This window comes from Chiloscyllium punctatum, chromosome 15 (genome assembly GCF_047496795.1).
Source record: "Chiloscyllium punctatum isolate Juve2018m chromosome 15, sChiPun1.3, whole genome shotgun sequence".
NCBI lineage: Eukaryota > Metazoa > Chordata > Chondrichthyes > Orectolobiformes > Hemiscylliidae > Chiloscyllium > Chiloscyllium punctatum.
Genome location: NC_092753.1, coordinates 23,264,478 through 23,281,976, shown reverse-complemented (window position 1 = coordinate 23,281,976; position 17,499 = coordinate 23,264,478). Strand labels below are relative to the sequence as shown.

General features: G+C 45.0%; 1 protein-coding gene across 1 annotated transcript; it reads left to right on the top strand.

The window, feature by feature from the left end:
• Positions 1-711: 711 nt before the first annotated feature.
• On the top strand, positions 712-17,038 carry LOC140486121 (large ribosomal subunit protein uL18m-like). Its single transcript, XM_072584771.1, has 4 exons — positions 712-787; positions 889-1,063; positions 5,385-5,622; positions 10,513-17,038. The coding sequence occupies exons 1-4, from the start codon at positions 718-720 to the stop codon at positions 10,675-10,677; spliced, it is 648 nt and encodes a 215-aa protein (XP_072440872.1). The 5' UTR covers positions 712-717; the 3' UTR covers positions 10,678-17,038.
• The last annotated feature ends 461 nt before the right edge of the window (positions 17,039-17,499 follow it).

Here is a 17,499-nt window from a genome sequence, read left to right as displayed (position 1 = left end):
TATAGATCAGAGGGTGTCTGGGCAGAGCCAGGCATACACGTTACACTGCACAGAAGGTGCACAAAGCAGTTTCAACAACAGCAATATCAACATTATTTTAACTGAGAGGGGTCCTTGCAGCAGTCTAATAACAGCAGGGGATGAGGCCAGTTCTGAGAGATTGAGGATGATATGTGGAATGGGGACAGATTGGAGGATAGTTGTGAGGGAAGGGGATGGTGTGTGGATTGGAGATGGGACTTCATCCAAACGCCAATCAAATGAAGGATACGAACGGAAGCCCCGCCCACTGCGACGGTTCCGTCACTGCCGTGAAGGCCAGCTTCCGGCTGAGCGGTCAGGGGGCGGGGCTAGTGACTAATCAAAGGTGTCGGGGACGACGGGGCTGGGTCTCCGGGTGGGGCGGGGCTTGATATTGGGGAAGAGACGTCAGTGGGCGGGGCGCGGTATCCAGGAGAGGCGTCGGATGCCAGGCGAGGTGTCCGGGGAGGATGTCCAGGGGGGCGGGGCTTGGTTGCCAGGGGGCGTGGGTTGGCAAACCGGGTGAGGCGTTAGGGGGCGGGGCTTAGTTGCCGGGGCGGGGCATAAGTGGGCGGGGCTTGGTGTCCATGGGCGGAGGGCGAGGCTTCAGGGGACAGTGCTGAGTGTCTGGGAGTGAGGTCGAGGGGCGGGGCTACGTATCCCGTAGTGACGTCAGGGGGCGGGGTTCTCAGCGCAATGGCGGCGGTGGCGGTCGCTCTCGGGTTGCAGCTGGAGCGAGCGGCTGTGGCGGCTACCGCTCGAACAGGTACTGGGTGGGCAGAGTCATGCCCCTGTCACCCGGCCATTGTCAGCAGTGATGACCCATGTGCCCCTGCATTAACCCCGTCTCTCTCTCTGGGCCTGAAGGTTGGCGGTTGATGTCGGCCTCGGCTGAAGCCTCGATCGCCCCGGACACGCGAGAGAACGAGACGGTCTCGCCGCGATTTGTGAACCGCAACCCCCGGAACCTGGAGCGTCTGGCGCTGGCGAGGAAGGACAACGGCTGGCAGAGCACCTGGCCGAGGGGCAGCTACTGGCACCGGTGAGCACCGGACACCACATGGGACAGCACAATACAGGCCCTTCGGCCCACCATGTTGTGCTGAGCATTTATCTAACATCAACCACATCTACACACCCTGCAAATTACTGCCGTCCATGTGCTTGTCCAGCAGTTGCTTAAATGGCCCTAATGTCACTGACTTTTCTACCACCGCTGGCAGTGCATTCCACACACCCACCGCTCTCTGAAGAAAGAACCTACCTCTGACATCGCCCCGATACCTTCCTGCAGTCACCTTAAAATTATGACCTCTTGTGTCACCCATTTCTGCCCGGGGGTGGGGGGTGGGGAAGTCTCTGGCTACCTACTCTATCTAAGCCTCTCATTAACTTGTACACCTCTATCGGGAAAAATCCACTCCATCTTCCTTCGCTTTGCCCTTGAATGTATCTGTCTGCTTTCCCCTCTTCCAGCTTCTGCCCTCAGTTTGTCAACAGCATTCCGATACAAAGTTAAAAATCACACAACACCCGGTTATAGTCCCAACAGGTTTAATTGGGAGCACTGTCGGAGTGCCGCTCGTCCTTCTTCAGGTGGTTGTGATGATGGAGCGGCACTCCGAAAGCTAGTGTGCTTCCAATTAAACCCGTTGGACTATAACCTGGTGTTGTGTGATTTTTAACTTTGTACACCTCAGTCCAGCAGTGGCATCTCCAAATGATGAGCATTCAGATAGCAAGTCAAAGAGTCATAGAGATGTACAGCATGGGAACAGTCCAACTTGTCCATACCGACCAGATATCTCAACCCAGTCTGGCACCTCCCAGCACCTGGCCCATATCCCTCCAAACCATTCCTATTCGTATACCCATTCATTGCCTTTTAAATGTTGTAATTGTACCAGCCTCCACCACTTCCTCTGGCAGCTCATTTCATACACGCACCACCCTCTGTGTGAAAAAGTTGCCCCTTAGGTCTCTTTTATGTCTTCCCCTCTCACCCTAAGCTTATTGCTCTAGTTCTGAGATCTCCTTACAAATTTGTTTCTCAATTTCTCTCTGGCTATGAGGGAGTCTATAATACAAGCCCAACAAGCCCTTTCTTATTTCAGTTCCACCCAAATAACTTCCCTGGATGTATTTTCGAGAATATCCTCCCTCAGTACAGCAGTAATGCTATCCCTTATCAAAAACGCCACTCTCCCTCCTCTGTTGCCTCCCTTTCTATCCTTCCTAGCATTTGTATCCTGGAACATTAAGCTGCCAGTTCTGTCCATCCCTGAGCTATGTTTCTCTAATTGTTATGATATCCCAGTCCCATGTTCCTAACCATGCCCTCAGTTCATCTGCCTTCCCTGTTAGGCCTCTTGCATTGAAATAAATGCAGTTTAATTTATCAGTCCTACTCTGTTCTCTGCTTTGTTCCTGCCTGCCCTTACTGTTTGACTCGCCTTTGTTCTCAACTGTACCAGTCTCAGATTGATCTCTTTCCTCACTATCTCCCTGGGTCCCACACCCCCATCATACTAGTTTAAATCCTCCCAAGCAGCTCTAACAAATCTCCCTGCCAGTATATTAGTCCTCTTCCAATTTAGGTACAATCCATCCTTCTTGTGCAGGTCACCTCTACCCCAAAAGAGCTTCCAATGATCCAAAATTTTGAATCCTTCTCCCGTGCACCTGCTCCTCAGCCATGCATTCATCTGCTCTATCCTCCTATTCCTGCCCTCACTAGCTCATCGCACCAGGAGTAATCCAGATATTAGTACTCTCATGGGCCTCCTTTTTAAATTCCTGCCTAACTCCCTGTAATCTCCTTTCAGAATCTCAATCTTTTCCCTTCCTATGTCATTGGTTCCAATGACCTCCTGCTGGCCCCTCTTCCACTTGAGAACATTCTGCATCCCCTCTGAGACATCCTTGACTCTGGCACCAGGAATACAACACACCATTCTGATTTTATGCCGCTGGCCACAGGACCATCTGTCCTCAAATTCGAGACAGTCCTCAAATTCAATCGATCTCTTGGAACCTGATGTACCTGTCATTGCATTAGAACTGGTCTCAGTACCAGAATCTTGGCTGTTTGCTACGTTTCCCTGAGAATCATCAACCCCACATGTTCCAAAACAGCATACTTATTTGAAATGGGGATAGCCACAGAAGACTCCTGCACGAACTGTCTACCTCTCTTACCTTTCCTGGAGTTAACCAATCTATGTGACTGGATCTGCATCTTTTCCCTCTTCCTATAACTGCCATCCTTCATTTCTCCCTGCTCTTGTAAATTCCTCATTACCTCGAACTGTCTCTCCAACTGTTCCATTCAATTTGAAAGGATTCTTAATCAACGGCATATATTGCAGATATAGTCCTCAGTAACCCTTAAACTCTCCCTGAACTCCTACATCCGACAAGAAGAGCATATCACTCTACTAAAGGCCATTTTTGCTTTTAGTCTACAGACACAGAAAATAGCACTGTCTTATTCCTCTACAAAACACTGCTCCAGGTTAAATTAATACTTGTGGCTTATATTTTAAGTTTAATCAAGAGGCATATCTCAAAAAAACATAATAAAACACCAACTCTACTCACAACTGCAGATTTACTGTAAGGCCATGCTTAAAATATCCACTTACCTGTTTCTGTGCTGTCCCCTCTCCCAAACAGGTTCCTCCAAGATTAGTTGTGAATTTCACTTGTTTGTTTTCCCAGATGTATTCCAATGTCCAGTGATTCACGAATTCAAACAGCAAAGGCAGTAACTGTGCAGGTTCACTGCTGTGTCAGTTTCTGCCAATTTCCCGTTTCCATTGCCAGTGGCTGTCAGCTCTTTGTCCCTGAGTTCTGCCTCTGGCCGAGTGAATGTGAAAATTCTTCAGTGAATAGTCCTCTTGTCTCAGACTTCCGAGATTCTGGGTTAGATGGGAGAGCAGAAATCTAACCACTGGTATCTGGGCTGATGTCAGAACTGTTGTACTGGAGTAGCACACTGTTGGAGGGTCAGTGCTGAGGGAGTGCCAGACTGTGTCCCTCTGTGACATCTAACTGGCTGACTGCTGTCTGAAGTCCATATTAAAGATTTCGTGACCTCCTTGGAAGAAGCACTGTGAATGCCAATCTGAATCTTTAAAACTTGTGTCCAGTTGGTGAAAACAGGCAATCAGCCCGATATCACAGTGCTGTTAGTCAGTTCTTGCTGTCTGCACGTTAGTTGCTGTGTTCCCTGAGTAACCGCAGTATCTACCTGACAGTCCATATGATGTTGGAACAGAGGTCAGCCAATTGAATGTACTCTTTTGTCCGATGGGGTCATGGCTGATTTGGCAATTATCAACTCCACTCTCCTGTCTTTCTTTATAATCTTTGATCCCTTCCAGATTAAAAATCTCATCGCAGCCTTCAATATAATTAATGACTCAGCCTCGACCGCCCTCTGTGGTCAAGAGTTCCGCAGATTCACTCCCCTCTGAGAGAAGAAATTCCTCCTCTTGCTTCCCTTTTATTCTGAGACTGTGCCTCAAAACTAGAGTCGAAAAGTGTGGCGCTGGAAAAACATGGCAGGTCATGCAGCATCCGAGGAGCAGGAGAGTCGACGTTCCGGGGGTAAGCCCTTTATCAGGAATGTCAAAACAAGATGGAATATTCCATCTCACCAAAATTACGTGGAAGAAAATGGAAGACAGTTTAACGGCTGGACTCACTACTACTCATAAAAAGGCCAAAGGACTACTTGTTTTCCAAACTGCTAGCTGTAGCGCCATGTTCGCATTCATTGACTTAGAAATAAGGTCACACAGGGCTCATAGAAACATACAGTATAAGCAAAGGAGGAGGCTGTTTACCCCTTTTAACAATCCATGTGATCATGGCTGATCAGCCAACTCGGTTCCCTGATCCCATTTCATTCCTGTAATCCCAAGGACTTTATCTAACGCCTCAGAAGTATGGGAAGTGATTTTTGGGTCCCTTGCTGATATATTTGTATCATCGATAGCCACGAATGAAGTGCCAGTAGATTGGAGGGTGGCTAATGTGGTGTGATTATTTAAGAAAGGTAGTAAGCAAAAGCCAGGGAACTGATGTCAGTGGTGGGTAAGTTGTTGGAGGGGATTGTGAGGGATAGGATCTATATGCATTTGGAAAGCCAAGGACTTATTAGGGATAGTCAACATGGTTTTGTGCATGAGAAATGGTATCTCACCAACTTAATTGAGTTTTTGATGAAGTGACAAAGACGATTGAAGAAGGCAGGGGAGTGCAGTTGTGGTAAGTGGTGCCTCACAGGATGATTTGCTGCTGATATCTCTCATTTCCTTTGTCATTGATTTTTCTGTCTCTCTACTGCTTGATGCCAGGTTGCGTTTCAGGAAGAGCCAGAGGCACGTCACAGCCTGTGTGGAGGCAGCAAGCAGTCAGGGCGAGGTGGTCATCTCAGCTTCGACCCAAGAGTGGTCCATCAAGAAGCACCTATACAGCACCCGGGACGTCACTGCAGCCGAGACTGTGGGCCGTGTGCTAGCTCAACGCTGCCTTGAGGCCGGGATTTGCTACCTCCAATTCCGGGCTATCCCTTGGGAATACCGGGCAGAGTCGGTAAGTCCCGAGAACTTTAAGAGAATGAGGGTCCTGATTAGTTTAGGAGGAAAGATGGGTGACTCACTTAAACAGGATTGTGGCTGATTGCATCCGGCCTCAACTCCACAGTCCTGCCCACTGTCTTGAAACCATTACTGACTAAAAAATTGTCTACCACCTCAAATTTATTCAGTGACTATCACACTCTGGAGAAGCAAATCCCCTTATGAGAACATAGAACATAGAAAAATACAGCGCAGTACAGGCCCTTCGGCCCTCGATGTTGCGCCGACCGAAGCCTACCTAACCTACACTAGCCCAATAACCTCCATATGCTTGTCCAATGCCCGCTTAAATGACCATAAAGAGGGAGAGTCCACCACTGCTACTGGCAGGGCATTCCATGAATTCACAACCCGCTGAGTAAAAAATCTACCCCTAACATCTGTCCTATACCTACCACCCCTTAATTTAAAGCTGTGTCCCCTAGTAACAGCTGACTCCATACGCGGAAAAAGGTTCTCACTGTCAACCCTATCTAAACCCCTAATCATCTTGTACACCTCTATCAAATCTCCCCTAAACCTTCTTTTCTGCAATGAGAAAAGTCCCAAGTGCCTCAGCCTTTCCTCATATGATCTTCCTACCATGCCAGGCAACATCCTGGTAAACCTTCTCTGCACTTGTTCCAATGCCTCCACATCCTTCCTATAGTATGGCGACCAAAACTGCACACAATACTCCAGATGAGGCCACACCAGAGTCTTATACAACTGCAACATGACCTCAGGACTCCGGAACTCAATTCCTCTACCAATAAAGCCCAGTACACCATATGCCTTCATCACAGCACTATTTACCTGGGTGGCAACTTTCAGAGATCTGTGTACATGGACACCAAGATCCCTCTGCTCATCCACACTACCAAGTAGTCTACCATTAGCCCAGTAATCCATCTTCTTGTTACTCCTACCAAAGTGAATGACTTCACACTTAGCTACATTGAATTCCATTTGCCACCTTACTGCCCAGCTCTGCAACTTATCTATATCGCGCTGTAACCTGCCACATCCTTCTTCGCTGTCCCCAACTCCACAGACTTTTGTGTCATCCGCAAACTTGCTCACCCAGCCTTCAAGCCCCTCCTCCAGGTCATTTATAAAAATGACAAACAGCAATGGTCCCAAAACAGATCCTTCTGGAACACCGCTAGTAACTGCGCTCCAAGATGAACTATACCATCAACTACTACCCTCTGTCTCCTTCCAGCCAGCCAATTCCTAATCCAAGCCTCTAATGTACCCTTAATGCCATATCTCCGTAGTTTTTGCATTAGCCTGCCATGGGATACTTTATCGAACGCCTTGCTAAAATCCATATACACCACATCTACTGCTTTACCCTCGTCCACTTCCTTGGTCACCTTCTCAAAGAATTCAATAAGGTTTGTGAGGCACGACCTGCCCTTCACAAAACCATGCTGACTATCCTTGATCCCATTATTCCTATCCAGATGTTCATTAAATCCTATCCCTTACAATTCTCTCTAAGACTTTGCCCACAACAGAAGTGAGACTCACTGGCCTATAGTTACTCGGGCTATCCCTGCTCCCCTTCTTGAACAAGGGGACCACATTTGCTATCCTCCAGTCTTCTGGCACTATTCCCGTAGACAATGACGACATAAAAATCAAGGCCAATGGATCCGCTATCTCCTCCCTAGCTTCCCAGAGGATCCTAGGATAAATGTCATCAGGCCCAGGGGACTTATCTATTTTCATCCTTTCCAGTATTCCCCAGACCTCTTCCCTACGTACCTCAAGGCCATCCATTCTAATCACTTGTGACTCAATATTCACATCGGCAACAATGTCCTGTTCCTGAGTGAATACTGACGAAAAGTTTTGATTCAGTGTCTCACCAATCTCCTCCACCTCCACACACACAACTTCCCACTACTATCCTTGACTGGACCGATACCTACCCTAGTCATCCTTTTATTCCTGACATACCTGTAGAAAGCCTTTGGGTTTTCCCTAATCCTACCAACTAAGGACTTTTCATTACCCCTTCTCGCTGCTCTTAGCTCTGTCTTTAGATCCTTCCTGGCTACCTTATAACTCTCAATCGCCCCAACTGAACCTTCACGCCTCATCTTTACATAGGCCGCCCTCTTCCCTTTCACAAGGGATTCCAATTCCTTATTAAACCACAGCTCCCTCACAAGACCCTTTACTCCCTGCCTGACTGGTACATACTTATCAAGGACACCCATCAGCTGTTCCTTGAACAATCTCCACATATCATTTGTGTTCTTCCCTTGAAGCCTATTTTTCCAATCCACGCATCCTAAGTCATGCCTCACCGCATCATAATTTCCCTGCCCCCAGCTATAACTGTTGGCCTGCAGTGCACACTTATCCCTCTCCATCACGAGAGTAAAAGTCACCGAGTTGTGGTCACTGCCCCCGAAGTGCTCACCTACCTCCAAGTCTAACACCTGGCCTGGTTCATTACCTAGAACCAAATCCAGTATAGCCTCACCTCTTGTTGGCCTGTCTACATATTGTGTCAGGAAACCCTCCTGCACACATTGGACAAACACCGACCCATCTAACGAACTCGAGCTATAGCTTTCCCAGTCAATATCTGGGAAGTTAAAGTCCCCCATAACAACCACCCTGCTACTTTCACTCTTCTCCTGAATCATCCTGGCAATACTTTCCTCTACTTCTCTCGGACTATTAGGAGGCCTGTAGAAAACTCCGAACAGGGTGACCTCACCTTTCCTATTTCTAACCTCCGCCCACACTACCTCAGATGGCAAGTCTTCCTCCATCACCCTTTCTACTGCTGTAATATTATCCTTGACAAGCAATGCCACACCTCCCCCTCTTTTACCCCCATCTCTGACCCTACTAAAACATTTAAACCCTGGAACCTGCAACAGCCATTCCTGTCCCTGTTCTACCCACGTCTCTGTAATGGCCACAACATCGAAGTCCCAGGTACCAACCCTCGTCATGTCTGTTATTAAACGTGCCACATGTTAAGCCTAAAACGATGACCTCTCATATGAACGAGGACCGTAAGGAAGCCACTCAGCTCCTCCAGCTTTCTCTGCCGTTCAATAAGGTCATGGCCGATCTGATTTTAACTTTGATTCAATGTTGCAGTACATCCTCCCAAATCTTTCAGCCTCTTAACCTACATTGCCCCACAAGGGGAAACATCTTCTCTGCGTCTACTTTGTTAATCTCCTTTAGCATCTTACAAACTTCAATTAGATCTTGTGGGTGAATTACCACAAGCTACCTTTAATTTGGCTACTTACTAAGGAATCTCCAAGACAATCCAGTCTTAAAACAGAGGAACCTCTATTATCTGAATGAGTTGGGCGAGCACCTTCTCGTTCGGATCGCAGTGCTCTACCAGACAGTTTGTTTAAATCAATAATTTTGATGAGTCTGCTATTTGAACAAACTAATCTTTGCATTCTGCAAATTGCAGGTTAAACTGAGAAGGACTTAAACCCTTAACATCACATAAATATATGAAATCCCTGCATTAAGCAAGGTCCTGAACTGCTTCTACAATCACAAGAGCATTTATCAAGTTTCTGTGAACTCAGTGTCACAGTAGGAAATCAGAAGCACTGCCTTGCGCGTGTTTACTTTCTCGGCAATTTTTTTCAAGAACTGCCCAGTAAAGTGCCGGAAATAAAGCACATACCTTTGAAAAGGACTGTGTAACTAACCCTTACGTGAAACCAAAAACTCCAGTCATTGTTGTTTGAGGTGCTTGTGTTTCTTTGATTTTGCCAGTGTTTTCACATGTTCTTCAGTACAGGCAATCCAAATTCACCTACCTCTTTGATGTAATATTTTTATTAGACCTTGAGACCTTGTTCGGATAATCCAAAATACGGATAATTGAGGTTAGTCTGTACTTAATCTTTATTGCACGTGGCAGCCAAAATAAGGACCTCCGGTCAGCGAGTTAGGCCTCACAACCCAGCTTGGGTATTACCTGATTCATGGTGGAATTTAGCTACGATTACGACCTACAATGTCTGTCTTTGGATGTCCAGGGTATCATCCTTGTACAGTGCCGTTCTTCAGAGTTCTGCTGCTGAGGAACCCTGAATCTGAAATCTTCTAGAATTTTCTGCCTTGTGATGTGACATGATTGATGCTCCTTTAGATTTGTTCATCCACAATATTGATTCTGGAGTATTCAAGTCTTTGGATTGCCTTCTTATTGGGAGTAGCTTTTCTGATCCTTGTTACACTTGATGCCAACTTTCTATTCAAAACATTGCATGTTGTGCCAGTAACCCCTTCACTTCAGTACATCCCTCATGCAGGGAATATTAATTACCTATTAGTCACAAGACAGCTGGTTGTCAAACAATTAACTTTGCTAACCCTGGAAACGGGTTATTTATGTTGCTTTGACTCCTTTTTCTCCCAGGTATGGTTAATTGGAATGTTGCCTTTAATTCCTTCATACCAACTTCTCCTTGTCCCTTACATCTCAGGAAACAGTTCAAGTCTGCAGTATCGCAATCTTCTAAACTGAGTTTTAACCTGGGATAAAAATGGGAGTTTGTCAGTCCAAATAGCAATCACAAAACCCTGGAATAATGAAAGAAAGTTTGTGGGGGAGGAGGAAACAATCAGAATTTTTTTAGGCTCATCGATTGAGGTAGGAATCACAATCCCATAGGGATAGTTGTCTGGGAGAGGTATTACAGAAGAAGAGGGTAGATTTGACTGGAGGAGAAGAATCACTGCCTCAGGATTGGGCAGAGAAGGGACAGCTACCCTGTGGGATAGAGAGAGGGAGGGCAGCAAGGGGCTATCAGCGAACAAACTCATCTCATCTCCATCTCTCTGTGCTCTGTAGGTCCAGCGATTCCGCTCTGCGCTAAAAGACAGTGGGCTGATCCTCAGCGAACCACGGAGAGTGTACCAGTCGATGCATGGGAATTTGGGACCGAAGGTGAGATGGGGCAAAGGCATCGCAACAAGTTCCTTTCGATTCCTAAATAAAGCAAAAGATTCTGTCTGACTTCAGAACTCATTCTTTTCACGGGTTGTCATAAGGGATGCGGGGTGAGGGTGCAGGCTTCACACACAGCAAGATGATCCCAGATTGCTCCATCTCCCTCCCATCAGCCAAGGTTTATTCTGAGCTCACTGATCTTATCTGCTGGGGGACTGACTGGTCTCCTTCCTATTCCTGTGTAACAGGATTGAGGAACTGAATGATCTCCTGTTCCTGTGTTACAAGATAAGGGGAGTACTCAGTGAATGATAGGACACTAGGAAACTCAGAGGAACAGGGGTCTTGCCCACAGATCCCTGAAGGTGAAGAGACAGATTAGTAGATAGCTAAGCATCCATGACCATTTCCATTTAGAAGGACAAGGGCAGCAGATACATGGAACCCCAACCCCTCAAGTTCCACTCCAAGACACTCGCCATCCTGACTTGGAAATATATTGCCATTCCTACACCGTCGCTGGTTCAAAATCATGGAATTCCCTCCCTGAGGGGTCTACCTATATCTCATGGACTACAGCAATTCAGGAAGGCAGCTCATCACCAACTTCTCAAGAGCCACTGGGCACTGGTGATAAATGCTGGCCAGCTAGTGATGCTCATGTCCCACAAGTGACTAAAAAAAATTCCATTCCACTGAGACTGTTCCAGAAAATGAGAGATTTCACCAATCGCCTCTTAATCCTGGGGATGCAAAAATCATCACAAATATGGGATTTTAATCCCTGCAGCACCTTGGCAGTGATTTTCTTTCTGGACACCATTATGTTCCTGTTAGAGTAAAGCTGGTAAATGCGAGTACAGTGGATGAAGACATAAAGTCGCAGAGACATACAGCACAGACTTCGGTCCAACTCGGCTATGCCAACCAGATACCCTAAATTAATCTAGTCCCATTCACCAGCACTTGGCCCATATCCCTCTAAACCCTTCTTATTCATATACCCATCCAGAGGCCTTTTAAGTGTTGTAATTGTACTAGCCTCCAACAATTTCTCAGGCAGCTCATTCCATACATGCACCACCCTCTGCGTGAAAAAACTGCCCCTTTTAAATCTTTCCCCTCTCATACTAAACCTGTGCCCTCAAGCTTTTGACTCGCCCAACCCGAGGAAAGTACCTTGTGTATTTACCCTATTCATGCCCCTCATGATTTTATAAACCTCTGTAAGGTCACCCCTCAGCCTCCAGGGAAAATAGCCCCAGTGTATTCCACCTCTCCTTATAGCTCAAATCTTCCAATCCTGGCAACATCCTTGGAAAACTTTCCTAAACCCTTACAAATTTCACAACATCCTTCTCATAGCAGGGAGGCCAGAATTGCGCACAGTATTTTAATAATGGCCTAACAAATGTCCTGTACAGCTGCAACATGACCTCCCAAAGTCTATACTCAATGCACTATGCAATAACGGCATGTATACCAAATGCTGCCTTCATTGAGGCTCTGTTTGAACAAGTATAAGGAGGCATATGTTAGGTATAGACAACTGGGATCAAGTGAATCCTTTGAAGAGTATTTCAAGAGAGATAGATAGGTCCATTATTAAGAGGGAAATCAGGGGACAAAAGGAGATGAGATAGCCATGGCAGATAAGGTTAACAATAATCCAGAGATTCAACACATCTGTTAAGAGCAGCTAAGGAAAAAATAAGGCACCTTAAAGATGGATGAGGTTATCTTTGTGTGGAACCACAGATGATGGCAGGCATACTAAATTTTGTGCCAGTTTTTACTGTGGAGAAACATGAAGGCGAGAGAACTGAGAATAAATATTGATGTTTTGAAAAGAATCCACATTACAGAAGAGGAGGTGCTGGAGATCTTAAAAACACATAAAGGTGGATAAATCTCTGGGACCTGATCAAGTGTATCCCAGGACGTTGTGGATAGACAGAGAAGAAATTGTGGGCCCCCTACCATAGATATCTATGGGGCACTAGAGGACTGCAGGTCGATTAATGTGCCTTTATTTAAAGAAAGGCTCTAAGGAGAAGCCAGGGAACTATAGACCAGTGAATCTGTCATCGGTGCCACATGGAGTTATAGAGTCATAGAGATGTACAGCACAGAAACAGACCCTTCGGTCCAACTCATCCACGCTGACCAGATATCCTAAACTAATCTAGTTCTATTTGCCAGCACTTGGCCCAGATCCATCTAAATGCCTCCTATTCCTGTGCTCATCCTGTGCCTTTTAATGTTGTAATTGTACCAGCTTCCACCACTTCCTCTGGCAGCATATTCCATACATGCACCACCCTCTATGTGGAAAAGTTGCCTCTTAGGTCCCTTTTAAATATCTCCCCTCTCACCCTCAACCTATGCCCTCTAATTCTGGAGCTCCCCCATCTCAGGGAAAATACCTTGTCTATTTGTCCTATCCATGCCCCTGCATGATTTTATAAACCTCTATAAGGTCACCCCTCAGCCTCAGATACTCCAATGAAAATTGCCCCACCCATTCAGCCTTTCCCTTTTGCTCAAACTCTCTAACCCTAGCAAAATCGTTGTAAGTCTTTTCAGAACCCTTTCAAGTTTCACAACATCCATCTTATAGCAGGAAGAGCAAAATTGCGCACCGTATCCCAAAAGTGGCCTAACCAAGGTCCTGTACAGCCGCAACATGATCTCCCAACTCCTTTACTCAATGCTCTGACCAAACACCACCTTCACTATCCTATCTACCTGCGACTCCACTTTCAAAGAACTATGAACCTTCACTCCAAGGTCTGTTTGTTTAGCAGCACTCCCCAGGACCTTAGTGTTAAGTATACAAGTCCTGCCCTGATTTGCCTTTCCTAAATGCTGCACCTCACATTTATCTAAATTAAACTCCATCTGCCACTCCTAAGCCCATTGGCCCATCTGGTCAAGATCCTGTTGTAATCTGAGGTAACCTTCTTCGCTGTCCACTACACCTCCAATTCTGTGGTCATCTGCAAACTGACTAACGACACTTCACATCCATATTATTTATATAAATGACACAAAGCAATGAACCCAGCACCGATCCTTGTGGCACACTACTGGTCACAGGCCCCCAATCTGAAGGCAATCATGCGTCAGCACACTATCTTCTACCTTCGAGCCAGTTGTTGAAGAGATTATAAAATATCATATTTATAAAAATAAAATTATAAAATACATTGCATTTGGAGAGGTAAAGACAGATTAAGGATAGTCAGTATGGTTTTGTGATTGGGAAATTGTGTCCCATCAATTTGATTGAGGTTTTTGAGGACGTAATTAAAAGGATTAATAAAGGTAGAGCATTAGATGTTGTTGACATAGACTTTAGTAAAACCTTTGATAATGTTCTACATGGTAGACTAATTAGTATAGTTAGATCACATGGGATACAATTGGATACAAAATTAGCTTGACAATAGAAAACAGAGGAAGATTGTAGAGTTGTTTTTAGACTGGAGGCCGGTAACCAGTGGTGTTCAGCAAGTTTCGGTGCTGGGTCCACTGCTGTTCATCAAAACGATTTGGATCAGAGGTTGTTGACTTGCTTGTTGGAAAGTTTGTTTGCAGACTTTTCAACACCGTATTAGGTAACATAACCAGTCCATCTCCCGTGAAGCGTTGGTGTTCTGTCCTGGTTGTTATTTATGTCTCCCGGTTTGCTGAGGTGGGTTGTTTCATATCTGGTTTTGTTTCTTAGTTGTTGGTGTATGGGGTATAATTCTACATGTTTGTTCATGGAGTTCTAGGTTGGGTGCCAGGCCTCCAGGGATTCCCATGCATGTCTTTAGCTTGTCCGTGGATAGGTACGTGTGTCCCAGTCAAATTGGTCTCCTTCTTTGTCCATGTGTATGGACACAAGTGATAGTTGATCATATATCTTGGTGGCTAGTTGGTGTTCATGTATCCTGATGGCTAGTTTTTTTCCAGTGTGCCTTTTGTGGCAATCTTTCCATGGTATTTTGTATATAATGTTGATTCTGTTAGTTGCAGGTATGGGATCCTTTATGCTCATCAGTAGCTGTTGTAGCGTAATTGCTGATTTGTGGGCTACCATAATACCTAGGGGTCAGAGTAGTCTGGTGTTTGTTTCAGAAATGTCCTTGACGTATGGCAAAGAAATGCACAGAAATTCCTGAAGGTCTGGCACTCAACCTGGCATTCCATTAACAAACATTTCGAGTCAGATCCCATATTCCAACCACTAAGAAACATTACCAGAAATGTTACCACCTACCTCAGCAAACACACAAATATCAAGTGGGAAGAACACAGGAAATGGGTGGCACAGTGGTTAGCACTGCTGCCTCACAGCGCCAGCAGACCTGGGTTCGATTCCCATCTCAGGTGACTCTCTGTGTGGAGTTTGCACATTCTCCCCGTGTCTGCGTGGGTTTCCTCCGGATGCTCCAGTTTCCTCCCGCAATCCAAAAATGTGCAGGTTAGGTGAATTGGCCATGCTAAATTGCCCGTAGTGTTAGGTGAAGGGGTAAATGTAGGGGAATGGGTCTGGGTGGGTTGCGCTTCGGTGGGTCGGTGTGGACTTGTTGGGCCAAATAGCTTGTTTCCACCCTGTAGGTAATGTAATGTTATGACATAGCTCTGGAGTAGTGAGGACTTAAACTTGGGTTTTCTGCCTTTGAGGTAGGACACTCACACTGCACCACAAGTGGCCCCTCATTGACTCTACTCCAGAAGCTAGGAGGTATAAGATTTATATTCCTTTACAGGGAGTGTAAATGTTACTGACTAGGCCCATAGGGTAGTTATGAGTCAGCTACATTGCAGTGGGTCTTTAGTGACTTGTAGGCCAGGCTAGATAAGGATGACTATGAAATAAACCTGATGAAGGAGCAGTGCTCCGAAAACTAGTGCTTCCAGTTAAACCTGTTGGACTATAACCTGGTGTTGTGTGATTTTTAATTTTATACACCCCAGTCCAACACTGGCATTTCCAAATCATTACTAAATAAACATTAGTGAACCAGACGTGTTTGATTTATATGACAATCAGCATTATTTACATGGTTGATTTTGGACTTGCTTTTTATTCCAGATTTTTACTGAATTTATATTATGCCATCTACCATGGTGGGATTTGAACCCATGTCCCCAAAGCATTAATGTAGGGTTCGAGAGTATTGATGTGGTGAGAATATCAATATACCATCATTTCCTCACATCTCCATATTGAACAATACTGCCCACACTGCTGTTGTGAAACAACATGCTCAAGAATAGAAATGCTGGATTCTGGGACATTACTTTTAATCTGTGATTCAATATCTTATTATAAGGCTTTTTATTTTAATTTTTAGTATGTAGATTTCTTATTTTTGATAGAATCCTTCAGATATTTGTGTGTGAGTAAATATTTGCCTCTTAAATCCACAAACTCTTTCCCACATCTACAAGGTGTAAGTCAACACAGTGATGGAATACTTCACTTACGTCAGATGAATCCTCCTCCAACAAGAATCAGAAAGCTGGATGTCATACCAGGCAAAAAGCTGCAGCTTCAAACTTAAAGCAGCAGAAAGCAAGTTTATAAGACAAATCAGCACAAATTTGTTCAAGAAATGAAATATCAGGCTCTCATTAGTGTTAGGAGCTCTGTTGTATTTGAAGAGACGTGGGACAGAAATACACTATGGTCAGTGTGATATTCACACAAAGGGAAATACACATGAGACTGTGTGTGTGTGTGTTTTGTGCAAGTGCCCAGCAAAGGGAAATGCGGGCAACAATGGTGTGTGATGGTTCAAAGTGTTAACAATTCGGAGACATTCCCAAGCATAAATCACAGGAACAAACGCACATGACTACAGCTAACAACAAATGCATTCATCAGTCTCTATATTCTTCAGCATGTTTAGTGCTTTCATAATCTCATGTTTAGAGTGATTTGGATACACACACCCTCCCACAGACACTCATAACCCGCCCCCCCCCCCCCCACCCACCACATGCACACATACACATATAAGTTTGTGGGGTGAAATTGTACTTGCAGAATTACATTTTACTTTTCTCAAACACTGCGTGAATCCATGTAAGATTCTGTAAATATGTTTTTTAGATTAGAATCAGTTTGACCATTGTGGCACAGACAGCCTCACAGGGAGTTAACACCTTCAAGACCTTATCTGGGCTGACATGACACCAGTTGTTAAAGTGCACTTGAGAATGTAACTTTTTAAAAAAGGTTTTGCAATTTACATATGAAATAAGTGAAACTAACATGGTCATTCTAACAGATGACAGACTTAACAAACGTCTGGGTCTTTTTCAATATATAATTTCAGTTACATCACACTGTAAACTTTTGCTATAAACTGTGTCTTACAACCTTATTCTCCACAACCTAGTGCTTCTAAATAAACCTGTTGGACTATAACCTCGTGTTGTGTGATTTTTAACTCCTATTTAGAGGTCACAGAAGTGATTTTATTTAATGCTCAAATCTGTAACAAGTACATAGACTTTAATTTCCATTATATATTCTCCTGTTGATACCAGAAACGCAGAATGTTTGTGACTTGTTGATGAACCAATCACCAATGTAGAACAGTAGCATTCTCACTATCAGTTTGTGCATTTTCACTTGTGTAATGACCCCACTAGTCTGAGCGGAGAATTCTCTGAGACACAGATAGTGGGTACTTGGCTCGATCAGATGGTGGGACCTGCTCCAGTTGAATAAGTCCTGTATTATTTATCTTTGCCATAAATGGATTCAAGGTATAGTCATTGCACTGATACTGAGTGGGAATCTGGGATACTTTACACCCAAACCCAGGAACACTGAGCATAAATGTCTGTGTCCGTCGGCAGGCCAGACTGAGCCGGGATAATAGT

Coding starts and splice junctions, on each gene's coding strand:
- LOC140486121 (XM_072584771.1), top strand. CDS start 718: ATGGCGGCGGTGGCGGTCGCTCTCGGGTTGCAGCTGGAGCGAGCGGCT. Junction 788..888: donor GGCGGCTACCGCTCGAACAG/GTACTGGGTGGG, acceptor CTGGGCCTGAAG/GTTGGCGGTTGATGTCGGCC. Junction 5,623..10,512: donor GGGAATACCGGGCAGAGTCG/GTAAGTCCCGAG, acceptor TGTGCTCTGTAG/GTCCAGCGATTCCGCTCTGC.